This window comes from Cucurbita pepo, chromosome 20 (assembly GCF_057944985.1).
Source record: "Cucurbita pepo subsp. pepo isolate OVF chromosome 20, ASM5794498v1, whole genome shotgun sequence".
Classification (NCBI taxonomy): Eukaryota; Viridiplantae; Streptophyta; class Magnoliopsida; order Cucurbitales; family Cucurbitaceae; genus Cucurbita; species Cucurbita pepo.
Window position 1 is genome coordinate 4,028,144 of NC_141817.1, and position 26,896 is coordinate 4,055,039.

Consider the following 26,896-nt stretch of genomic DNA (forward strand, 5'->3'; position numbering starts at 1 on the left):
CTTGCCTTTTCCCGTTTTTCCATTTGGGTGAAATTTTTATGTTTGGAATTGCGGAAGCAAAGATATAGGAAATTTCAATCCCTCATCGTTGCATGCAGTTTACCGGTGAGTTGCATTTCCCGCCTCTCTCGCTTTCACACGATTCCCCCACTCTGTTTCTCACAGATTTCTCTCTCTCTCTCTCTGTTGGTCTTCGCCGTAGCCTCACCACCGCTGTCGGACCTTACCGCCAGCCGAATCGCGCAAACGCCGCCGTCGATCGGACCTTACGCCAGGTAGTCAAATGAGATTGACAGAGGCCAGAATGAACAATATAAAATAGAGAAATGCGTTTTTCAGCTGGAATAGTTTCTTCTCCGGTATAGGTTTTGTGCGGGCTTCTTCGGCGAACCTCCTTGTAGATTGGAGGTATCCAATTCGTGGGTGAGATCCAATTTCCTGTAAGTTCTCTAATAATTTTTGGTTATGGTTAAGTCTAACTCGTGAATTTTGGCCCTTCTAGTATACTCAAAACTTTTGGATCTCGAATCTACGAAATCAGATCTAATTGAAGCCAATCAGTGCGAACTCTGTTTCATTTTCGATAAGAATTTGTTGGGTACTTTCTATCACACTTTTTGGATTCATTTAGGAGTTCTTTTGTAGGCTCTAACTCTTAGATCTCTGTTATGTGTAGTTTGAACAAAGTCATCAATACTGAAACCAATTTCGGCTAATTTTTTTCTTGTTGGAGTAAGTTAAGTTACAAGATTAAGTCCCAAATTATTTTAGGAACTGGAATTCTTAGGATGTAAGTTTCAGGTTTAATTTATTGGAAATAATTGTAGGTTGGGCAAACGGTCTCCTTACTCGGAGCTTGGGATTCGAAATTTTCAGGTTTCACATTCAAGGTAAGTGATTTTCCTATTGGATGTTCCTGATGAATGTTAGGTACGCATGCATTTATGAGTTTTTTAGTATTTGAGAACTGAATTTGTCTTTGTGACGATTTATTGATCTGATTGCGATTTTTGTCATTTCTTGATAAATTTTTGGAGATGTTTTGATTTACCCTTTTGTTTACATTTATTTTAAAGGGTACCCCAAGCGAACTTTTCCTTACTTTGTTTTGGATTTGTTATTCTCTATCAACTTTTAAAATTTATTTTCATCTTGTAAAATGCGAAAGCATGTTTTTCGTAATGGACCTGGTCGGTCTAGGTCTAAAAAGTTGTATCAAAGGTCCTTAGAATTCCTAAATTTCTCAGTTTCTATATAGATGAGGCTGTTGCATTTCGCCTTTGTGCTTGCTTTAGCTTCTGGATTTGCGGCTATTCTCATATACATTAACGGTGTTTCCTACCTATGTAAGAGCCTTATGTTTCTGCTTAATTTCTTTTCATTTGCATTCGTTGTAAGTGTATGATCATCTAACTTATGTTTATATCTATTAATAGATGGTAATTATCAACTTTCCGATGAGGATTATGAAGCTCTGCAATCCCTTCAGAGCAGTTTCCAGAAGTGTGTGGTGAGTTCTGTAAACCATTTCTTTCAAGCGTTTACTATTTCTGAACTGGAAAGAACATGTTGATGAAAGTTTCGCTTGCGGCTATTGTAAGGCATAAGCTTATGACATCACTCTGTATTTTAAGAGCTTTTCAAATGCCTATTGATGACCTTTAGGACCATTTAGGTAATTTTGGATGTAACTTTGTTTTATAAGATGCAGATGAGTGTGTGTTTTTCTCGATACAATGCGAAGTAGTTTAACATTTTTCTCAATTGAAACAAAAACTTTAATCTCTTATATGGTTGTACGCCATTTGTTCGATGGTGTTGCAGAGTGCAAATGGATTAGGTCTACAAGCTGTTGGTGGTGAAGATTATTGCCTAGTTACAATGAGGTTTCCTCAAGAAACCATTCCCAAATGGGTAGGTTCTCTTCATCCTTCTGACGGACTAATCATATATTTGTTGAGTAGATGAAATTTGAATAAGTTGGAGCATTGAATCCCACTTACAAATCCTGCCACTCCATGTTCTTTTGAACCAAATTTAGCTGATACACAAACTTGTACTTAAGATTTTTGAAATTTTCATGTGAACAGAAAGATCCTAAAACTGGTGAACTTGAAGGCTTATCATATGAATTTAATCTCTGCGAAGCTGTGGCTACTTGGGAACAGGTAAGCTGCTTTCTATATTAGGTAAAAGGTTGTATGCATCAATTTTTCATTCAAATTTCTACTTTTATCTGAAAAAAAAAAAACACACCTTGAAATTAAAAGAGGTCTCCGTTTTATATTATTTCTCTTACAAAGATTCATAAGCATGTTTACGAATTAAATTATTATCTAATGAGTGGACTGCTCAGGTGCGGAACAGTACTACCATACTGACCAAGGAGTACATTGATGGCTTGCCAAATGGATGGGAGGAGTACGCCTGGCGTAGGATTAACAAAGGAATTCTTCTGTAAGTAGTTACAGTTACAAAAATTTATCCTTGAAATGATTAACAATTTATGGGTTTATAGACACCAATCACTTATGTATGTGAGGATATATATATATATACATAAATAAATAAATTTAAAAAATTTAAAAAAAAACAGCTATTTTGAACATAAGTTTTCTTAATTTTAGACTTCTACCATATCAGGTTTCTAGTTTCATAAGCTTCACTTCTAATAATCATAAGGAAAGAACTCCTTCTGAAGCTGTATAATTTAATACAAATCCCAAGAATTTACAAAGTGCATGTTGATGTCGCTGTGTTTTGAGCTCCAGAATGAACATCCTTATCAGAAGACCAAGGACAGTTTCTCATAGCCAGGCTCACAGTGACCTTTTTTTCCATTTGCAGTAATAGTTGTGCTAATAGAACTTTGTGCATGGAGAAACTTTCCTTAGTACTTCCTGAAACGCCACCATATGTTCCAAAGCAATATGGTCGTTGTGCTGTTGTGGGAAATTCTGGAGATCTCTTGAAAACCAAATTTGGGAAGGAGATAGATGGTTTTGATGTTGTTATCAGGGAAAATGGGGCCCCTATCCAGGTTCGGTTTCTACTAATCATTTTAGATGCTCCTTTCCTTTTGATAATTTTGCTTAATCCCCCTCTATTCTACGTTTCTTCATTTATATTGTTTATCCTAGCCAAGGACTTATTCATTATTCATTGGCTATTGTTCAGTCTCGAGGGACCCCTCCTCTATTTTATGTTTCTTCATTTATATTATTTATCCTAGACAAGGAATTATTCATCGGCCAATGTTCAGTCTCGATGCACCCTTCCTCTTTTTGAGTTTTGACATTCTTTGTTTGATAGAGAAACATTGGATATTGTCGACCTTCTTTCTTTAATGCGGGAGTTTCATTGTTTCTGGGAAGAAGGGATGTTCGTTTTTGGAATCCCAATTCGTCTGCTGGTTTCTCTTATAATTCCTTCTTTCTTTGTCTGGTTAACCCCCCTTCCTTGAGTGATATTTTCTTTGCCTCATGAGGAAAGGTGCAAATTCTCAAGAAAGTTAAAGTTTTTTGTTTGGAAGGTCCTTGATGGAAAAGTTAACACTATAGATAAGGTGTTGAGGAAGGTGCCTAATTTGGTGGGGCTTGGTGTTGCATTCTTTGGGTAGCTGCGGATCAGGATTGTATTCTTTGGACTGTGTTTTCGCTTATGCAGTTTGGAGTTGGTTCTTTGAGGAGTTCAGTCTTGGCCAAGGCAGAGGGACTGCAAAGAGATGCCCGAGAAGTTCTTCCTTCATCCTCCTTTCTTGAGAAACGAAAGTTTGTGGCAAGCGGGGTGTGTGCTATCTTTGTAGGAGCTTTGGGGTGAGAGGAACAATAGAATTTTTAGAGCACTTGAGAGATCCTTGAGCAATGTTTGGCAAAGCTTTTTGGCAATTATTCATCTTGTCTTATTTTTCTTGATTGGAGACCCTTCTTATAGTTTGCCTCCTTTTTTGTCGGCTCTCTTATTGTATAGCTTGCATTTTTTTTTTTTTTTCTCTCTCAATGAAAGCCCGGTGGTCTTATGTTTTGATTTTCACAGAACTACACAGATCATGTGGGTAAGAAAAGTACCTTTCGTCTTCTTAATAGAGGATCTGCAAAAGCTCTGGATAAAGTCGTGGAGTTAGATGGTATCAATATTTTTTTCACTTGTTATTGTGGTGCTAATGCATTATTTTAGAACTTAGAAGTAGTATACTAAGTACAACTTGCATATTTTGCAGAAACAAGAAAGGAGGTTTTGTTGATCAAAACAACAATTCACGATATCATGAACAAGATGATTCAGGTTCCTGTACTGTTTGTAGTAGCTTCTTTTTTAACGATCTTTGCAAAAAATACAGGATTGTAATTTCTATGCTTTGTAGCTTTCTAGGATTTGTACTGGTTTGAACCAGACTCCACATGTTTCCTTGAAGTTTCTTTAGTTCCACCTTTCCATCAAGGTTCAAGCAAAAATAAAGGGTTTTTTTCTTTCTCTAATAGTTTCTTTTATGGAGGTTTTGTTTCCCTTAACTCCCCATTTTTCATGTCTTGAAGGGAGAAGAAGGGAATAATAAATCAATTGAGACTGAGGACAACCCCTTATCTTTCTAACGAACTAAAAGACGAAATTTTTATTCATTCTTTTCGGGTTGGAACTAGGAAGAGAGAGGAGGAAAGATTCTGGTAGGATTTTCCAATCCTTTAGATGGGAAAGGGGGCTTTACCCACACCTAAATATGAAGCATTATGTGAATTCCTCACTCTACTTTTTTAATAATTCAAAGAGCACCATTCATACCTCTCCAAGAGAAGCTTTTTTTTTTTTCTTTCCAAATTAATACTCGCATATATAGCAAGTGTTTGGGCCAACTTATGCACAAATGGCTGTTGCATTGAAATTAATATATTTTTACTGAAGTCATGAATTTTCTTGCTCGTTAAATACATAGTTAGATTTCATACCACTAATGATAGATCGTGTTTTACAAACCATTCCTTCTGAAAATTTTATTCCTAACTTGAATGTTGAACTTGCCCTGCGCTTAAAATTTCATCATCAATTATTTTATTTAGGTGATTGCCTCATTGCACCCTACTTATTATTTTCCTCCTACTTTCTGCAGGAGATTCCCATAAAAAATCCTGTTTATCTCATGCTTGGTGCTTCATTTGGTTCTGCTGCAAAAGGAACTGGGCTCAAGGCTCTTGAGTTTGCTCTCTCCATATGTGACTCTGTAGATATGTATGGCTTCACTGTTGATCCTGGTTATAAAGAATGGTATGAGATTTGTTGTTACAAATAATTTCTTAACATGTGAAATAAAAAATATACTTAATTGATGAATGAAACTAAATTTTCTCAGGACAAGATACTTTTCAGAATCTCGACAAGGTCACACACCTCTGCATGGTAGGGCATATTACCAGATGATGGAATGTTTGGGTGTAAGTCTGCTAATATTTATGACATATGTGCTGAAACTTGTGTGCTTTTTATGTACTTATTAGTGCAACTGAGAAGTTCCCTTCTGTAGGTGGCAAAACCAAACTAAATATTTTCGGTATCAAAACTTTGATGATTGATGATAGACCTTGCCAAAAGTTAAAATGAGAAAATATTAGAATATCCAAGTGGTAAATCTGTCATTGAAGTTTCAGTGTTGATTTTGTTAAATGAATTAAGTTCTATAGATCGAGTGTTCTGTTTTACAGTTCATTTTAAATATAGATCTCACAAGAATTTGAAGAGAATTCAAAATTTACGAATAAAAATCCTGATATTTTATCAACAAATATCTATCCTCAAGTATGGACGGCATGCTCACTCGGTGAAACTTGATTTTCTTGTTAAACTGTTATATACTAAGACGATTTCTGTATTAACCATAAAATTTTCATCTGTGCTTGATTAGTTGGGAAGTAATAGCACTTTTAAAACTGTGTAGCTTGTCAAAATCCATTCTCCTATGCGACCTAATCCGAACCGGGTGGTGAAGTGGGTACCAAGCCAAAAGATGGTTACTGCTGCTAGAGTTGCATCTGAGAAACGATTGAGGTAGTTGAATCATTGATCTTTATCAACATCCGCACTCCCCACCCCACCCCACCCCACAAAAGATCAAAAAAAAAAAAAAAAAAAAAAAAAAAAAAAAAAATAGAAATTTTATGGGTGATCAATGTATATGTTGCTACTAAACTATGAATCATTCCATGAATGTTGAATGCCGTTTCATTCTCATTTAACAAATCTGTACTGCATGGTAAGACATTGCGTGTAGAGACTTTGCGAATCAACTATTCTATGTATTTGCTACTATACCATCCATCTCAGCCAGACCTTTTAACATTATGGCGATGCTTGTCAAGTTCATAAATGAATAGTTGATGCCTAGGTTGGCATAACTTATGTTTTGTGTGCCAATCTATATTCTTAGCCTAGAATTTCAACCCAAAACGTGCATCAATGGTTGCAGGAGTCCAATATTGGATCCGCAACCTTTTAGCTATGATCAACTACGAAGCAAATGTTTTGGTGCTCTATCGTATTTTCTTAACTAATGCAAATTAAATGTATTGATGTGCAAGTATATCATCCTTTTCTAAACTCTTGGTGTTTATCCTTAAAATGTATAGGAGGGTTGGAGCAGGTTCTAAAGACCCATTGGCTTCATGCTCTATCATAAAAAAGCGTATCAGAAGCAAGCCTATGCCAATTTCAAGCCTACGCAAGCCTGCCGCTGCTCATCAAAAGTTCGTGAGAGGCACAACCATGTACCCTTTGGAGCATAGTCCTGGTCATGGTCTTCTTTGCACAGTGCCGCCAAATTGAATCAATTAATTGTATGTTGAAGTTCATTTGGAACCAGACGTGGTTGCAGTGGAGCATTGAAATACAAGAAGGGATCATTCATTTTTTCAAGGTACAAAAGTTCCGCATGCCAATCCCGGATTCTTGAAACTTGTGGATACTCTCAGAATCCGTGCATTCTTGAATTGAATCCTACTTCTCCTTATAGCAATACCATGATAATTCATCTGCTGCGACTGCATCAAAAGTTAGTGGTTATTTTTCACCCATTGTTCGTGCAAAATTTTGTTCAAAGAGTAATTACAACTGCCCTTCATCATTCAGGTTGTTCTTGCTCGTCGGAGGAACAATGTTTTTCTCCTGTGAAGTCTGGATTGGTGAGGTGAGTGTATCTTGACATAGATATTGATATTATGAATTAATTTTGACTGCTCCACATCATATTGAGTGGTTTATGATCTGTTACTTCAAATATTTTTGCGAAGCTTTTGATATAGTTAGATCTAAAACTTAGGGTACGTTGTTAAGAACTTCTTAAGCGTAAGCTTGAGAGAGAGTCAATGAGATGAGGACGTTGTGGTTTTCCAAACATATATACTTAAAGCCACTGACTTGAGGTAGAGAGGTGTGTAGAAAGATATAGAAATGTGTGGATTCAGGAATGGTGCGATCATGGTTACGTTCTTGTGAGTTTTTCTTTAACGGACGTTGTTTATACTGGGTTCAACGCAAGTGTACATTTAAACACAGGTTACTTGGAACGTAACGGACGTTGTTTATACTGGGTTCAACGCAAGTGTACATTTAAACACAGGTTACTTGGAACGAACTTAGTGATTGAATTGGATGGAAATATACTAAAAGAATTTATGCTGTTGGAATTGTAGCAAAATATTAAGAATATCCAACCGATGAAAATAACGTATTAAAAATAACTCTAGAATATTCACAAAAAAAAAAAAAAAAAAAAAAAAAAAAAAAAAAAAAAAAAGAAGCCTTGTAAAAGATTTTAATGAATGGTAAAGGTAGTGTTGTATGGGTAAAACATTGTAGTAAAATGAGGGTTAAATTAAATATTAATTTGAATGTTGATTTTATATTTAATTATCTAATATATTAACTATTAATTTGAAATTTTTAAAATTTCTTTTTTAACTAAATTGATCTTAGGTTAATGTTAATTTCAGTATTTTAGTCAAGATCTATATAAGTTCAAATGATATAAAATTAGTTAATTAAACTCTTTAGTAATTAATTATAAACTTACATTTGCACTCTTATGAATGATAGAATAATTGGTATTTATTGATATAATCATTACAAGTAAATCGATTTGTCACGAGTTCATAGTAACAACGAGGTCAAAAGTCTATTCATCATTGTAATTACATCTTATGCTTTAAGTATTACTAAGCCCCTCTTAAACAAGTGAGTATAGAGTCCCATCGTTAAAGTCCCAAAATTAGCACTCAAGGAAATTACGCATCTACGCAATGTAAGCTACATTGTTTGTCACTACCCGAGAAGCAAAAGATTCAAGAGTTCAGATTAAAAATACATGCATAGATAATGGTCTAATGACAAGCAATGACGATAGAAGCTCGAGACAAAGCTATATAATTCCCATTTAAAACTCTAAGCAAGACTAAATGATCTTGAATAAAATCTTTGAAAAAAATTAAGAGATAAAATTGACTTTTCAAACTTGAAATAAATTCAATAAAATAATAAAATTTTGAAACATAACTATTATTATTATTTTATTTATTTATTTATTATTATTATTTTTCCATAATTTAAAAGCTGAAATATCTCAACTTAACTTGAGCTCGTTAAACCTAATTTTATTTGAAAACTGAGCTCGTTAAACCTAATTTTATTTGAAAACTTGCTATCAAATAAAGGTCAAAAGTCTTTCCGACACATTAGATGAGATGATATCTTTCTAATCTAAGATCTCGTTTATGAGGAATCATAACGAAAATGATATTCGGTTGTTTATTAGATGTCTGGTTTTAAAATCGTTGTTGTTTTCTAAAGACTACTCGAACTCAGAAGGTAAATTAGATATATTATAGGCTAAATTTTAGAAAACAACTGTCTAAAAAATAAACATCTTTCCAAAACTCATCACAAAACCTGCATGGAAGACAGTGCTGTAACAATCTAAGCAATGTAAATAAGATTATAACTTTTCATTCAAATTTGCTTGAACTAAACGGGGCTTAAATATTTCATCAAATATCAGATGGGGCGTTGAAATTTGTAGTTGCATCTTCAACATAAACGCTATAAATGCTATAAATGCACAATTTCCATAACTCATCCATTCGGAAGCGTTTCATAGAGCGTTATTATGTTTTGCCTAAATCAGGATCTTATTTATTATTTCCAACAGTTTTGAAGCATAGTTGCATAGCTACAGAAGTAAAATAAAGAACATAGAATTGATTTGCAGAAAAGTCATGGAGCCTTGGCTAGAAGAAGGTCAGGCTTTGGAGTGGTGGGGGAAAGGGAAATTCTGCTCATCACAGAGGTAAGTAAATGAAGAATATATCATATTTCGTCGTCGTCGTCGTCATTCGTTGACAGCAGCTACTTCCTCCTTCGAGAAATAATCGTGCCTGGTGCGCAAACGAAATGTTGAGTTAGTCAAAGGGAAAATGGATCGATCATAATCAATTCTACCAAAAAAATCCAACAAAGAAAAGAACTCCCAAAGTTCAAGGTAAATATAGTTGTTGATCTTCCAAAACTCACTTCTCTAACGACTAATTCTTGGATTATGTCACTAAAGACAGCCTTTTTGTAATAATCCTCGTATAATGTTAACGTAAAGCTCGATCACAATAAAATCCCCATATCCCACCAGGACCGTGCTGAGAAATGTTTTCCTTTACGAGCCTAAAGAAGCGATGACTTACTGTATTTTTCTTGTCAATTGGTAGATGCCAGTCCCCGCCATTGCAACGTTGACACTAAAAAGGTTCCAGTTCTTCTGCATTTTTCAGAAACAAGAAAGATGTTCAGAGCTAAAAAGAAAGTGTAGCCATTAGCTAAGATACGATTTAATCTAATTATTTGATCAAGGTAATTACAGGGATAAAACTGGAATCCCACGTCAATTTATTATTTATATGTTTTTTACACGACTATGAAAGTCAAACGCATAATATTGAATCCTCTCTCTCCATCCATGATCCTATCTAACCATGAATCCACTCTGGCCAGCCCTCCAACCAGGAAATAACCTCCTATGGTTGTTCTTGAATTGCTGGCGACCCCCACCCAAGTCCTATCCTTTAGAAGGAAGAAATTTTCGATTGAAATTAACCGAAGAGACCGATCTTTCTCCTCTATTCAGCGGAGTTCTCTAGCCTGGCTTTTATCCACTCAATAGCATCTTGGAATCCCCGTTCAACAAAAAAAAAAAAATTGAAGAACAAAGGACAGAAAGTTATGTCATATGGGTTGAGAAGTTATCAAATAGAAGAGGGTACTGTGCAGAAGCTGGAAGGCAATGGGGGATGCACGAAGTTGATTGTTCCTTGTGGAGAAAACACAAAAGGTTGGAGTCTTTTTATAGACTTCCCACCAATCACTATACAAAACTATCCTACAGAAAAGCATTAATGGAGGAATCACCCTGGCCCAACCAAAACTCAACCCCCTCCCATGTTACACGGGCAACCTCCTTCATCATACGACCTTGCCACCTTAGTCCTCTTTGATGTTGTTCCTCTCAAAAGATGACATTTCCATGATAACTGATACGATAGTAAGGGAGCTTTAAGGGTAGGCATCAGCTCATACAGCTCTCTAAGCTCACTTCAACCAAACAAAGCCTTGTAATATGTAAATACTAGGAACGAGCTTCAACTTTATGTAACTTCTGAAATTGGTACACCCAAATTCGAGAAATGGACTAAGAATATTTGAAAGATCAAAAGGTTCCATCATATGGTGGCGGGGTCAAAGTTCAAAACTTACCAATGGATCAATGGAGTCTGGATCAAAGTTCACAACCCCTCCCTTTTAGGCTCGGTACCCCCAATAGTATTCCCATTGCCTATTAGCCAAGCCCATAAACTGTACCCATTCCATCTAAACGTACTTGGTCCCACCTGACCTCAAAAGCCCACAATAGACCTCTCAATCCCACTGAATCAACCATACCTCTCTTCCCTCCGGCCGATCCATCTTTTCAACCTCACATACCCCCACCTGTCCCATTTCATAAAAGATTGTTAACCAACTTTATTCAATCGGGCCTAGTTACTCATTAACCCGTCCTGCTCGATACTGCTTTAAAGCCCCCCCAAAAAAATTGTCAAAATTGTGTGGAATCATACCCATTTGTTAATGGGGATAAAGCACACCACTTCAAAGGAAACATATTGATCATACTCTTGCGATCAATCCTCCCACCCCACACTCACGCACTGTCTCTTCACATTTATCTCCTTATTGCCCATCTCCTCAATTCACCATTCCTCCAAACCATTTTTTCTTATAATGATGATACAGGTTTTTATGCATAGTTGATACCCATCTGTATCAAAACAGGTTATAAATCAGATTCAATCCCCATGCCCACCAAGGATAATGCAAATTTGTTCATGAGATAGAGGACAAGGACCAGTCACGACAAAGTCTCCACAAGATATCCCTTGAACTCGAAACCAGGGCCTTTGTATCATGGCTATTCCAAATAAGTCATAGAAAGGTAAATCAGCTAGCAAAACCAACCAGCTCATTAGAGAGATTAAGAACCTTACATCTTCTGTGGACTACAAGACCCATCTCACCTTGCCATAGAATGGCCACTCCCTGGTGATTATCCATTCTTGGAACGTTCATGGCCTTGGCTTAGGCATAAGAGAGCCCTGATCAAAGACTCTCTCCTCAGAATTAATCCTACGTACTCCTCCAAGAAACTAAAAAAGATTCGGTTGATAGGTTTTTGTCAAATCACGTCAGAGCTCATGTCGCCATTGGATGGGCTGCATTGAATGCTTGTGGTTCGGCAGAGGGTATTTTTATCATGTGGAATGATCCTTCTACTGAGGCAATTAAAGTCATTGAAGGTTCTTACTCCCTTACCCTTCATCTCTCCCTTTTAGATGGTTTTAATTTCTGGCTTTCTGGTATCTATGGCCAGAATAAATCAGTCGACAGAGCATCTCTTTGGGTTGAATATATGACCTCTCTCATCTTTGTACTAACCATTGGGTTTTAAGGGAAGACTTCAATGTGACTGGATGGACTTCTGAAAATTTGAAGGGGTAGATTGATCATTAAGAGTTGGCAAGTGAGTTAGAAATTCAAGAAGAAAATGGGATATCGATCTATCTTAAAGTCATAGGCAGACTCTAATAAGGGCTGAACTTTTATCCATATCCTCCAGAGAAGAAATTACTTGATAAATCAAGGGCCTGTTCTTGAAAGTTCTTTTTTCAAGGACTCTATAAAGTGGCACCGGTAATCTCCCTAATGAATCCTCAAAGCTTTATGGAAAGCAATATCTCCCAAAAAGGTAAAGGTCATTTCATAGACCATTCTTAAATGTGGTCTCAAGACCAATGATAAACTCCGTAGTGGATGTTCAATCATTCCCTCCAACCAAAAATGTGTATTCTTGGTAATATATATTTTTCCTAAAACATGAGACATACCTTCCATAAATTAGTGAAAAATAATATTACAACCAAATGTCCACACCAAGAATCATATAGAAAACCAACCAAACAAATTTCCAAAGTGAACCTAAAAAAAACCACCCCAATCAGCAATTAATGACAAAGAGCATCCGAAGAATAAGAGATGAGAAAGTGATGGCCATCTTTTTTCTAGCAATCCTTTCATTCTCCATGTATGGGGACAATTCTTCAAAGCTTCCACAGGAATCTATCCCTCCTCTACTTAGTGCAGCAAGGATCACATCCTTTCTTATGTGGCTACTTGTTAAAAGACAACGACAATGTCTTATGACTCAATGCTACGAAAGCCACTTCTAAGAACATTCAGATTAAGCAGGATACAGGAACTACTAAAGAGGATGCTATTGTTTGGGATGCTTCACTCAGGAGTTGTTTATCTGGAGAATTTTGTAACTCTAACCCCTCCATCATTTCTTCCAATGGGATACTTTCTGTAATTCCTTGGAAGTTCTTTGTAAATTTCATTCCCCTCCAAAATCTTTTAGGTGAGAGCTCAAAAATTTTCCTAATAACTATGATGTACAAAATATGGGCCATTCATATGGTTATATTATCATTACTTTATGTTTCCGTGATCATAATCAAATCATTTCTTTAACTTACCGGCGTGATCACAGTGCTGTAACGTGACCAGATAACTCCAGTGGCTGTAACAGCTAGATGCATATGATAAGAGGAAAACAAAGTCAATAAATGAATTCTTCTAACTCAAAATCAAACTATAATAGAAAGGAAAAGATATTAAATTAATAATCTTCCTTCAAAGTTGCTATATGAGTGCACGTGAGAAAAGATATAGGTGAAAGAAAAACTGAAATGGTGCAAACTTTACATGGCTTGAATGACCTTTTTTTCATCCCTTCAACTTCCAGTGCCACAGAGAACACATACCTATTTGCTGAGGATAAGAAATTTTTTCTGGTGGCTTAGCAAAGTCAGCAATATTGGCTATACTGATACCCCACTTAAAGGTTGGTGCCCAGAAGTGAACTGTATAATAAACAGGATTTAGCTCGAAGGAATCTTGTACAGATGGCATATTTAATTTAAAGCATAGACTGAAAAAATTGCTCATCATAGAATGACCTCAATTATTACACGTCAAAATTCTAGTGGAGCTACAGCAACAATAATATTATTAGACCACAAATGATAATTGGTTTTTCCTTTAAAAGGATAATATTATTAACCAAGAACAAAAAAGAATACAAACTGGGGTGCGGGAGAAGAAGCAGCCGAAAAAGAGTTATTACAAGAAAGCCTTCCAATTGAGATTGATAAAATATATTATAATTGCAAATGAATTTTTAGAGACGGGAGCCGAATTACAGGGCCACAGAAGATAAATGCATTTCTAAAACCATACATTCCAACAAGATATCATGCAATAAAATTTCCAGGTATGTCGCAGTAGTTTTTAAGATTAATGTAGGTATTGAACCACATCCTATTATAAAATCCACTAGGTAAATCTCCCAATAAGGAACCATATCATGAGATACTCGTTTATTTATTATGGATAAGAAACGATGTTATTAACTGAAAAAAAGTACAAAAGATATCATTATACAGTGAAGAGAAGAATAAAGTTCCTTTAGATCTAGATTATAAATACAAATTTGTGATTCAAACTTCAGATTAGGTAACCACTTGAAACATTGTAATATTACTTGATTGAAAATAACAAAGTAGAAGGAGGATCTTGATTATCTTTTGAGGAGTAGCCAATTTGTTTACTCCCTTTGGAGTCAATGCTTCAGTGTGTTTGGAGTTGTTGTGGTGCGTAATAGAGATTGTGCACTGTCGTTCTATTATTGAGGAGACACTGATGATCCTTCCTCTTTGAGATAAGGGGAGAGTCCTATGGCAGACTTGTATTTTTTTTTTTTTTTTTTTTTGGGGGGGCTATCTTTTGGGGAGTGTCCATCGAGAGGAATAGTAGGATTTTTAAAAAGCTGAAGGACTTTGGAGGAGGTGTGGAGATTGTGAGATTTAATACATCTTTACGGACATAGCTTGGAGTAATTCTTTCGGATTGAAGTCTTTTCCCATAGACAGTTGATGATTCCTGCTGCGGGCTTGTTTTTCTGTATACCCTAGTACATTCTTTCATTATTCTCAGTGAAAAATCGGTTTCTAATCCAAAAAAAAAAAATGACGAAATAGAAGAATATGAAGGCAGAGGATCAGGCACAGCAATAATATGAGCAAGTTTCATTCAAATCGAGAATTTCTGGGTAAATTTCTTGAAAGAAATTTTCTAACTTGAGAATTACTGCCCCTGTGATGATGCCCTACAAGTAAAGAACTTGAAGAATAATGGCAGTGGGCATTAAGGGGAGTTTCATTTATCACTGCCACAACTAAGAGCAGCTAGTAATCAATGCTCTCATCATGAAGCAGAAGCAAAATTCCCCATTGAAATACATCCTAACAGGCATCTTTAGAAGAGTCCAGATGTGGGAAAAGTTTGTCCACAAAACTATCTAATGAGACTCTCATATCTCCTGATTTGAATATTTTCTTCTCCTTGGAATGTCATTATGCTTTCAATTTACGCAAAGGTAATACAGACTACATCCAATCCAAAGGCAATATTTTCCTCCCCTCTGAGATCATTCACGAGCCACACGTTGGCGCTATGGAAACTAAATACAAAGGTAATAGGGACTATACAGGGAATCCAATTCTTACATCCACGTTATAATTTCACGTTGACTGACTAATAGTTGCTCGTTTCCGATTTCACACGAATCATTCAATTAAACCATCTGAAACTCAACCCTCATCGACTAACCGATCAAAATCTTCTTAAAAATGAACATGCAACATTACAATTCCAAAACAAATTTAATCAATCAGCCATATCGAAAATGGATCTGTCGCGACCAAATTCTAGTTAGAAAATTGGATAAAGAGTATAAGAAAAAGGAGATACCAAACTTCAATTTGATCCGTAAAGAATAAAAATTAGAACATCGATTGAGAAAGATGGAGCAAACTAACTGGTTTTAGGGCCAGCAGGGTGATTCCAGAATGCTTGGAGCTTCGAAGCCGCCATAAATGCTCTTCTCTGCCTTTATCCTCGTGCTCGAAGGCCCTTGCCACCGGCTTGAATTTATGTCTGAACCTGTTCAATCCAAAGAACGTCTTCCCAAAGAATTGGATTTTCTAGAGTTTGTTTGTTTGAAAAAAAAAATAAATAAATAAATAATAATTTTTTTTGTTTTTATTTATCTGTCATTCATAATGCTCTTATACAGTCTTAATAAAATAATTAAATTTTAGACAAATACAAATCAATCTATAATCATTTAAATAAATAAATTATTTATAAATTACATAGTCACACAATTATAACATCTTAACATAGTTCAACATTATCGTAATATTAAAGACAAATAACTATAGTACTTCTCGAGTAATTAGTTCTCATAAAAATAAGAAAAATACAAAGATATATTCCGAAATTCAAAAAATTAATAAATAAATTATGCCCGACAAAGCTAGAGAGCCCTGAATTATATGAAAATTTATAAAAATATAAATTGTGATATAGAAATATACAGTTGATTGCAACAAATAGATAATAAATAAATTAGAACTTAAAACAAAATCTTCAAAAAATTTAATAACATTGATTTTTTACCAGTCTAATTTTGTGTACATATCAAAACTTTTACTGTTTTAGGTGTCAAAACAAAACTTCTAAAATACTGAAGAATCCTCCCACCTATACTAAATGTTGATTCAGAAACTAGGGTGGACATTATAATGGCTGAAGTATTTTGGACAATTTTTTATAAAACTCTGTATTTAAGATCATATATTTTCGATCAAGCTAGAAAAATGATTTTCCAGCCTACACAAATATAGGAATTCGCAGTACCTAAAGTCGCTACTATTATCTTAACCTAAGCTTATATGCAGAATATAACTCTTAAAACGTCATCATTAAAATCGAATTTCAACATAAACGTACTTCATCATTAAAAACACCGTGATAGTCTTACGTGTTCAAAACGTAAATTAGAAATGAAATTAAAAACAATAATGAAAATTAGTTTGAAACATGATATGTATAACAACAAATACTGACCTAAGTCTAGGAAATTAAATATGTTACTAGCCTATGCACGTGTCATGGTCTCTAATTGTGATGATGTCGTCAACCATACAGGGGCGCTTTGTCTTTATTTAAAAAATGATGTAGCACACTGCTTGCGTATTTCAAAAAATACTTAGTAAGTGGCTTCACTATAGGGGCAGTAAAAATGCAAACATGCTCTAGGGACCTATCATTAAAATATCCTAGGGGTAGCCTCCAATTCGGACTAAATTGGATGTGCAGTACTTTCCTACGCACGACCCACATGTGTGAGCGTGAACCCCCAAGCAGTTCGTACCCCTCTGGACCCATCATAATCGAGCTAGCTGTCCGTAGCAACGTCCGGAGGTCAGTGGACCCCTGAGTGTCATGCACGACATGATCACTATTATCATTGTAGCATACGCGTCCGTACTCGTCATCGTAAAAATGGGGAAGTATCCCAATGTTTACGTACATACAAAAATGCATGAAGTCCCTATGGTTTCTCGTCTTTAAAACATTTTAGGACACAACCCTAATTCCATCTTTATATTACTATGAGTAATATACATATATGCATCTTCATTATTAATACTAACTAGGGTTGTATTTTATGAAAGTCGATATGGCATTCATAACATGCTTCTCTTTTTAATATGGAAAACAACGTCATATCAAGGAAATAACATCATTTACACCATAGTTTTAGCATGCATCGTCATCATCATATATCATCATCATATAACACATCATGAACATCATAAAACGTCATTATAAGCTCATACATGTGTTAGCTTTTTGGCCCTTCATCTCACTTTAATTAATTTCAATCAATTAATTGATGTTTTGATGATAACAAACCTACTTTTTAATTATTAATTATTTTCAGTATTTTGAACTGTCCACAGTATAAGGTCGGGAATAACAATTTCAACGACTTTTCAATTACTCAAATCAAAGCTAAAATGAAGAAATTACAGTCGAGACAACATACCCGACGTGATGATGTGACAGCAAAATCAAAATGATGGACAAATCAAAATATATCAAAGTATGACATTTATGATTTTGGGAGAGTAACAAATGGTGGAGTTTTTCTTATTATTATATTTTTAAATAAAGTTATTTTTACAAAATATAAATTTGAATCTAACCGTTACTCAAATCGATTTTTATTATTACTATATTATATTATTATATTATTATATTTTAAAATTTTGATAGTTACTCACATAGTTTTTATTATTATTATATTATTATATTTATAATAAATTTTGAATTTCATTTGACCGTTACTCACATAACTTTTTATTATTATTATATTATATTACTATTATATTAAAATTTTGAAATAAATGAATTTAGAAAATTTTCTTATTTATTTACTTTTAATCTCCACCTTCCATTATTCCTAACACAATCCAAGGGTCAATATTCAATCCTACATTTTGCCACTTTTCTTCTCTGTATAAACTCATCTTCCCCACATTTTAAAATACACAACTTACATACATTCTCCAATCCTTATTTGTTCAAAATATCCATTGTTTTTTTGCTCTCTCCAAGTTTACAAGTTTATATCTTTTCATCTTATTTTTTAGAGGGATTATTATTGTATTGTGAGGAAATAGTTGTGAGTATCCCAAATTGTAAATATACTCTTTGAGAGAGTTGTGGTGTGTTATTATCAAACTCAAATACTTGTATCGGTTTGATCCTGCGCCGTGGAAAGGATTGAGTTTGCTCTTGAACTCGTAAAAAGAGCGGTGTAGCGGTTTGACTCAGATCCGTGGAAGGAGTCGAGAAAGTTCTTTATTCAAATTCCCAAGAGGCGCTTGGGGAGTGGAGTAGGTCGAGTTTGACCGAACCACTATAAAACTAGGGTGTCATTTTCTCTAACTCTTTTCTATTTAATTTCAAAATTATTATTGTGATTTATTGCATGTTCTACTTGATTATTGTTTTGACTTGAATTACTTTGTTATAGTAATTATCATTTCTACTTATTTGTAAAAAGTTTCATCATTAGAAAAATTAATCACGTTTAAACACTTTTATCGTTAAAACCCTATTCACCCCCCTCTAGGGTTGCCATACCGATCCAACAACATGTAATGATAAAATACATCATACATCATACATCATCATACATAAAGGACATGTGTTGGTGTCATTAGGCACATGTCGTCATGCATCAAGCAATTGTCTAGCCTATCCTATATTAAGGCCACTTACTCAGTGTCATGGGCCGTAGGCATGGGGGGCGCAATCTCGTGGGCTGCAGATTTGGGCTGAGGCGTGCGTTGGGTCGAAACAAAATGGATGGGTAGTGGGTTATGGGTTAAGTCTGACCCGAATCTGGATCCGACGGGTTCGTCTTCTTCGCTCGACTCCCTATGTTTTTCGATTCCGTTTCTCTCTTCTTTATGTTCGTTTCCGACGCCATTTCTCATTCTTTTTCTTCCTCTACTTCTCAGTCAGCCTCTCTTCTCCACTTTCACGAAGTCCTACGACTTGAAAGCACCTACAGCCATAGATCCATGAAACTCTCAAACTCGAAACTTGAATTTGGATTCCAACCATGCACGACGTTGAGAGAAAACGTATAAAGCTTACCTCTCGTGTATTGCAGCTCTCCATTTTGAACTTTAAACTTCTTCAAAGGTAGTCAGATATGGAAAGCCCAAAGAGGACAAAGAGGACAATAGGAAGTCGGGCGTTACAAGTGCTCAGTTAACTGCCTATTGCTAGCGGTGTGCTTAGGCCGTAAGCCCAAAGAGGACAATATCTACTAGCGGTGTGCTTAGGCCGTTACAAGTGCTCAGTTTACTGCCTATTGCTAGAAATTATTTGGAACTTCTTCTTTGATAATATATTTCTAACCATGTTCATGATTGTTCTATTCTTGCTCAACTACACCATTTGATTGGGGAGTGTAGACGACAGAAAGCTGCCTACTAATACTATTATTTTTGCGAAAAATATTGAACTCACGAGAGGTGAACTCTCCTCTCCTATCTATGCGCAGACAACGAATAAAATCTCCTGTCTATTTCTCAACAAGATTTTTCTAATTCTCGAAGATAATAAAGCTTCAGATTTTTCTGCAAGAAAATATATCTACATCTTGAGGTTGTAATCATCGATAAAGCTTATGAAATATCTCTTCTTACCTTTGGAAAGAGGTTTGATGGGTCCACAGATGTCTGCATGTATCAATTGCAGCCTTTGTGTTGCTCTTTGGAAATGCATTCCTATGTTGTTTTCCCAACATGCAATCAGTGCATATTTTAGATGTTGCTCACCATTTGCTTATGTTGCAATGTTCTCAAACTCTTGAAACCTAGACGTCAAAGACGAGTGTTGTCTTCGATAATTTTTTGGAAGCAAGTGGTGATTTGTGACATGATTCTTGTAAGTAATATGAACATCATTGTTGTTCACATATTAAGCCTCTTCTTTGCGATTGTGCGGCACTCACTTCCCAACAATAAGTGAGTTAAGCCTATTCATTCTTGGGTCGCCTACGGCCAAGCGACGTATGTTCGAGCCTCTGACCCCGGTTCAAGAAGAAAGTTTTAGAAAACGGGGGAAAGAGAGATTTCGATAGAGAGTTTTGAAAGCAAATCAAAATTAAAATTGGTGTTATATGGGACTGTAAGCAAAAGGCAACAACAATGGTTTATTGCATATAACTATCGGGTAGGGATCCCTTCTTGGGATGATAGATTTCGTATTATCCATGTTGTATAAAAATAGATACACCTCTTTCTTGCAAGACTTAATAGGTTATTTTTCAACTCAGGTTTATAGAAGACAACTCGAGCAATTTGCAACCTAATGTTACCTTTTCCCAACACAACCATCTGGAAATTATTTCTAAGCTTCCCAGATTGTCGGTATTCCTCATCAAGATCTGAGAATCATTCCTTGTTTGCACACAAATGATTGCTACACCTCGAGTCAAGGAACCAAACATCTTCCCTCCTCGATTGTTTGATTGAGCTCCTTGTTAAATAGATGTCCACCACTTTCTCTTCCTTTACCTGTTCTTCAAAAAGCTTCACGAGCTCGATCACCTCCTCTTCCATCGATTCTTTTGTCGTAAGTCACCTTTAGTGCTTGTTCATCACCTATACGTCTTTCCATCTTTGCTCATGTACCAGCAAGAAAATTTCTAAGTTATTAGACTCTTCAATCGAACATATAATATAGTCATTCAAGAAAAAATATGCATCAACACTCTCGCCCTCTTCCATTTGTAGGACCTTAAACTTCTTCCTAAGAGCTTGGAGCTGTGCTCTTTTGACTCTTATAGAACCCTGGTACTTCTGCTTCATAGAGTCACAAATTTGTTTGGCAGTGTCTCTATTAAGGATTGAATCCATAGCGGTTCCATAATGGTTCGATTAATGACTTGGGTTCTTGACCATCAAATTTTTTAGCTTCAGGTCTGCAATTGTTTTTTTGTCGTGTTTTGCTAGTCTCCATTCATTTTGTTGCGGCACGGGTTCCCGTCTCTATCATAGACCAATATTCCTGTGACTAAAGAAAATTTTTCATAAGTATAGACCAATGATCATAATGTCCATCAAACTTAGGAATTATCGGTTGAACGAAATTGTTTTCAGCTACCATACTTTGAAGGAATGAAATTACTTAATTACTAAAATTATTAATTAATTAGCTAACAAATTAAATAATTAATAAGGACTAGTTTTTAATAAAAAAATTGATTTTCAATAATTATAACTAGCTACTTATTTATTATTTATAATCAATTAATTAAGTACTAATTTTGATGGGCTCATTATTATTAATATATAATAATTTTAAAATTAATTAATTAATTAAAATTAAATTTATAATTAATAAAATGTTCTATGGTAATAATTATTTTATACCTTTCATACACCATATATTTTTTTAAAACTTTATTAATAATTTATTATAATTATATAAAATTTATAAAATTATATCATTTAAAGTAATTTAACAGGTATAATTAATTGTTCAGTGTTGAATATAATTATTAATATTAATTGTAAGAATGAAAATTAAATTACTTAAAAGTATTTTAATAATTAGATGTAATAAAAAAAAATAAAAAAAAACTAACAACAATTAATTATCTAAAATTAAATAATATAATAAAAACACGAAAAAAAATCGGACTCGCTAATTCGGTTAGAACAGTTGTACAGAGCGAACCGTACGGAATGGTTCAGTTTTCGGTTTGACCGAACCGACCCAAATGTAGTTTGTTTTCGGTTTTCTTTTCTAAACGTAGCCGACACATCGCATCGGACGTCTCGCCATCTCCCTCGAGTCTTTCGTCGCCTCACTCACGGTCACTGCCGCACTCACCGTCGATCAGCTGCATTGCCGTCGAATACTCAGCCATTGCGCATTTGGCTGCTCAGCCCCCGCGCCTTCGACAGAGAATCCAGGAGCCTTGGTCTTTTCTCTGCTAAATTCGGCCTCTTCTCAAATCTGCGCTACGTCGTTGAGTGATTCTTGGTGGGTTTCTAATCTGTTTCTTGTTATTGTTGGGTTCTTGTTTGTAATGTAGCAACACTACGCTCTGTTTTTGTTCTGCTCCAATGTTGTGAATTTTTTTTGGGATTTGGGTATCTAGGTTGATTGGTGAATCGATTTTCTTCGGGGTCCTGCTTGTTTTTGCATTCTCATACTTTGGAGGGGCAGACATATCAGCTCATCCTCCTTGTTTTCAAACATTTATGTCTTGTTATTTGTGTTCATCGTATGAAAAACAATAGGTTCATGCACATTTTAGCAGACTTTTGGCCAAAGTCGATGATATTTTGACTTGTTTCACTCTGTTTCATCAAAGAAAATGGATGACATGCATTTGTGTTCATCATATGCTAGATGTTGGTGCTTTTCCTAAGTGTACATTTTCAGCAATTTCTGTTCATTTGATCATTTTCTTGTAAAGTCTAAATGTCGCTTGCCGTTGGTTTTTCATTGGTTTGCGTCTGCTTTTCATTCTTTGAGTTAAGCAAATTCAATTCATAAGCCAAATAGCTCATTTGCTTAGTACTAAATCATCTTTGAGTAGGTGATTCTCTGTTGCTTGTGTTTTCTGTTCTCAAGTTGGAAATGGAAGAAGTATTAGAAGGCTTTTGCTGTGGATATGAGGTCCCTTTTAGGAATCAAGAAGTTCACTATCTAAAGCTTGAACTCATAGCAAAGTAATAAGAATAATAGTGGAATTGGGAATTAAACTTTTTCTAGAATGAATATGAAGGAGAACTAAACCTCTCATTGTCGTATTCCTCTATGGTATTATTTTTCTCTTGATTTTCAATCTCAAGATTGAGTTGTTATTGACTCAACTATTTTGAATCAATCGTAGGGATTGGATCCACAATGTTGAGTATTGCTGGAGATGTGCATTATAACATAGCTCTAGAGGAATTTAGCGTCAATGAGATTGTAAAAAGAGAAGTGGAAAATTTAGATCAATAATGCTTTTGAAAAGTAGCATAAGCAATTGGAATAAGTTACCTTTTAGAGGAATCAAATGCTAGCAGGGCTTCAAATTTATCCTACTTGGGAAAAAAGTATGGCTTAACTACTAACTCAACTTGCACAAGGATGAGGATCCCATTGGTAGACTCATGGTGGAGAAGGTGTGACTAATCAACGGTAACATTGTTGTGAATTTTGACCATCGAAGGCAATGGTGCATGCTGCAGGTCAAATTTGAATAAAAACTTTAGGAACTAAGCAAATGTAACAAATTGGTGAAGATTATAGTTCAATAAGGTCGATCGTCATGGATTTAATGGATTAGAAGCTGGAGCAACTTGAGGTTGATTGAATTGAACACCATTACTTGGCCCACACCTTAAACGCCATGACCGGATGGTTTTACCTCAATTTTTTTTTTTTTTTAAACGTTGGAGCATTCTGAGAACCGATATCATGAGAGTGTTCCAAGATTTATTTTTAGAATGGAGTTATTAATGGCTACCTAAACGAAACATACATTTGTTTGATCTCAAAGAAACTGGATGCTTGCAATGTTGTAGACTTTCTCCCCATAAGTCTTATGACCGGACTATACAAAATCATAGCAAATGTGCTATTTGAACGTCTTAAAAAAGTTCTCCTTTTCATGATTAATGGGCAGCAAACAGCTTTTGTAGAGGGATGACAAATACTTGATGCATCCCTCATGGAAAATGAACTCATAGATGAATGAGAGAGGAATAATCTCATGTTGTCACGTCAAACATCAGAAATGATTTCAAATCCATTCTGTTCTGAAATCCTTTCAAATCCAACCAGAGGGTAAATTCAATTCTTAGAACACCCATTTTCCTTCCATCATTCACCTTCGGATTCGAGATTTGAGAAGCTTCTTGTTGGTGGCAGGTAATAATTCAGTCAATTTGTTGTCTAATCTAATTCGTATTCCCAACTAGCATTTTATTGCCACCTAAATGTTAAAATTACTCCCAATTGCTTGTACTACTTTTCAAAAGCATTAGGATGTTAATTTGTCACCTTTCTTTTTTACAATCTCATTGATGCTAAATTTCTCTACAGCTATGCTCTAATGCACATTTCTAGCAATAATCTAGATTTGGTTATGGAACTACTATTGAGATTTTCGGACCATATTTCCTAGTCCTTTGGTTATCTCAACAATGGGGGATAGCAACCGCTTATGCGGCCTCTCCTTCTGAGGAGGCCCTATGAATCAAGGACGAGAAAGCCACAATAATACACCTTTCGATTCTTTTGATATTGATTCTTCTATTCCATTCTAATCTTTTACAGAAACTCTCAAGGAATCTACTGAAAGCAAAACTCACAACCACGTAACCATGATCACATTTCACGGTTCAACCTGAACCTACCTTAAAATCTTCATTTGTGATAGTGCAACTCTTCTCGTCTTCTTATGCTTATGTTCCAATATTTAATATCTGTGCGGTCATTTATCCCCAGACTTTTTGAACTTTTAAGATCTTTTATTGTCAAGATTTAACATGTTGTATCGTATTGAGATACTGACCTGAATATTGCATTCTGCTTAAACTTAAGTTTATGAGGTTTTGGTTTATCTGGTTAAGGGACTGTTTCTCATTCTTGATAGATGTCTAATAAAGATGATATTGAGAACCCCAATGCTGATAAGGTCCAGAAAGGGTTAGTGGCTTCTGCTTTATCAGGTGAGAGCCCACCAAACTGGTATGCCATTGTTCTACAGCAAGTCTCAATATATGGTGTTGCTGCTGGGTACTGTGTTTCTGCATCCCTGCTTTCCATCATCAATAAATGGGCAATCATGAAGTTCCCTTACCCAGGTGCACTGACTGCTCTACAATACTTCACTAGTGCAGCTGGAGTTTTCATTTGTGGTTGTGCTGGATTTATCGAATACGATCGACTTGATCTCTTGACAATGTGGCGGTTCCTACCTGCTGCATTTATATTCTATCTTTCCCTATTCACCAACAGTGAACTTCTCTTGCATGCCAATGTCGATACATTCATCGTTTTCCGCTCAGCAGTTCCAATTTTCGTCGCTATCGGTGAGACCCTTTTCCTGCACCAACCCTGGCCATCGATGAAGACATGGGTCTCGCTCGCTATCATCCTCGGTGGCAGTGTTCTTTACGTACTGACAGATTATCAATTCACATTGGTAGCATACTTTTGGGCTTCGGCTTATCTCATTAGCATGTCCATAGATTTTGTATACATAAAGCATGTTGTTATGACCATAGGGCTGAACACATGGGGCCTTGTGCTGTACAACAACTTAGAGGCACTTCTTTTGTTTCCATTGGAGCTTCTTATCATGGGTGAACTCAAGAAAATCAAGCACGAAATCTCAGATGAATCTGATTGGCACTCATTTGCAGTGGTTTTGCCTGTTGGGTTATCATGTTTATTTGGTTTGTCCATATCTTTCTTTGGGTTCTCTTGTCGCAGGGCAATATCTGCTACTGGATTCACTGTACTCGGAATTGTCAATAAACTCCTCACTGTAGTGATTAATCTTGTCATCTGGGATAAGCATTCGACGTTCATTGGAACAATGGGGCTATTGATATGTATGTCCGGTGGAATCTTGTATCAACAATCTTCAAGCTCAAAGCCGAAAGAGGTGGTAAGGGCACAAGAAACAGTGGAAGAAGAGCAACAAAAGCTACTTGATGATAGGCCAAGCAATTCAGATGAACAACAAAAGCAAGTTGAGATGCCAAGCGTTCCAGATAGCAGCGACGCCGAGAACAAAGTTAGTCGATCGGAGGATGCGAGATCATGAGGTGCTTCTAAATGGTAATGCTTCTATAACAATTGTATTTGGTTGCACTATTTGATTCATATTTATGATTTGTAGCATGCTAATATAGTTTAGTTGCATTTTGATGTATATCTTATTATGTTCATTGGAAATTGTTCTTTTTTTTTCTTCAGAATCTTACATGGAATTGGATATACCTGTATTTTTAATATCACATGTTAAATCACACCTGTGTGTCAAGATGATGACCAGAAGGTCACTACCTTCTCCAAGATTGGGCATTATGATGCTACTTGAGAATTGTCATATGTTCTTCCATAGTTTAAGCATTCTTTTCCTTTGCTATGTTTTTTCTTAGTTGTCCAACCGTTTTATTTTAAAAAATATATCACCGAACAGAGATAGAATCAGAACGATCCCCTAAATGCTTTTTTGGATATTCTTCAATGTCCTGGTTATTCACGGAACGTGAGAAGCAGATGAATAATCATCCGCTTCCGGAAGAAATTGAAGAATTTCTCGAGAATTCTACAAGATCTATTCGTTCTTTTTTCTTTGACAGATGGTTAGAACTTAATGTTTTTTAAGATTAATTAAGGGGAAGATTGTAAATATGTAAATAAGGAATTATTGATATAAAATATTTTAAAAGTCACAAAGTATAAACTCTATTCTTTTTTGTATTCAACCTTTACCAATTATTTGAAATTCGGCTCCAATGGACATTCTTTTAATCACTTTGGAACGAAACCGATGGCTGCCACGAACACGATGACCAAATGGACAAGCTGAGGCACTATTCTGCCTCGTATGGAGATTTCGGAAATTACTTACACAATGGTTTCGTTTTTTTTTTTTTATAAATGGCATAGGTTTGTTTAATTGGTTTTTACACCGATAAATTCTTTAATATTTCTGAGTTCTTTCATCTTTATGATATATATTTTTTCAATATCATATTTATTAGATATAAAATTGATAGTTTGGAGGTCTATTAGAGATAACTAT

At 35.4% G+C, this 26,896-nt stretch overlaps 3 protein-coding genes across 13 annotated transcripts; 2 read left to right on the top strand and 1 right to left on the bottom strand.

The window, feature by feature from the left end:
* The first annotated feature begins 10 nt into the window (after positions 1-10).
* Positions 11-7,244, top strand: LOC111783620 (Glycosyltransferase family 29 (sialyltransferase) family protein). 10 transcript variants are annotated; one of them, XM_087120721.1, is made up of 17 exons: positions 11-105; positions 203-423; positions 503-598; positions 677-732; positions 828-890; positions 1,248-1,346; positions 1,437-1,510; positions 1,825-1,914; positions 2,091-2,168; positions 2,357-2,457; positions 2,848-3,040; positions 4,036-4,126; positions 4,220-4,284; positions 5,105-5,259; positions 5,345-5,426; positions 5,927-6,036; positions 6,615-7,244. In XM_087120721.1, exons 6-17 carry the CDS (start codon positions 1,259-1,261, stop codon positions 6,808-6,810), a joined length of 1,323 nt encoding a protein of 440 aa, XP_086976847.1. In that variant the 5' UTR covers positions 11-105; positions 203-423; positions 503-598; positions 677-732; positions 828-890; positions 1,248-1,258; the 3' UTR covers positions 6,811-7,244. The 10 variants fall into 10 exon arrangements, with proteins under 10 accessions (XP_086976847.1, XP_023520302.2, XP_086976848.1 ...); XM_023664534.2 differs by having other exon boundaries at positions 1,259-1,346; XM_087120722.1 differs by having other exon boundaries at positions 503-593; positions 1,259-1,346.
* Positions 7,245-9,065: 1,821 nt separating this feature from the next.
* Positions 9,066-15,687, bottom strand: LOC111783720 (mitochondrial pyruvate carrier 4). Its single transcript, XM_023664638.2, has 5 exons — positions 15,516-15,687; positions 13,401-13,499; positions 13,113-13,165; positions 9,714-9,787; positions 9,066-9,413 (listed from the first exon to the last, which is right to left on the bottom strand). Exons 1-5 carry the CDS (start codon positions 15,568-15,570, stop codon positions 9,368-9,370), a joined length of 327 nt encoding a protein of 108 aa, XP_023520406.1. The 5' UTR covers positions 15,571-15,687; the 3' UTR covers positions 9,066-9,367.
* A 6,215-nt stretch (positions 15,688-21,902) lies between these two features.
* Positions 21,903-26,180, top strand: LOC111782655 (GDP-mannose transporter GONST3). Of its 2 annotated transcripts, none has more exons than XM_023663449.2 (3): positions 21,903-22,119; positions 23,759-24,003; positions 24,731-26,180. In XM_023663449.2, the coding sequence occupies exon 3, from the start codon at positions 24,731-24,733 to the stop codon at positions 25,907-25,909; it is 1,179 nt and encodes a 392-aa protein (XP_023519217.2). In that variant the 5' UTR covers positions 21,903-22,119; positions 23,759-24,003; the 3' UTR covers positions 25,910-26,180. The 2 variants fall into 2 exon arrangements, with proteins under 2 accessions (XP_023519217.2, XP_086976536.1); XM_087120410.1 differs by lacking the exon at positions 23,759-24,003 and having other exon boundaries at positions 24,731-25,923; positions 26,062-26,180.
* The last annotated feature ends 716 nt before the right edge of the window (positions 26,181-26,896 follow it).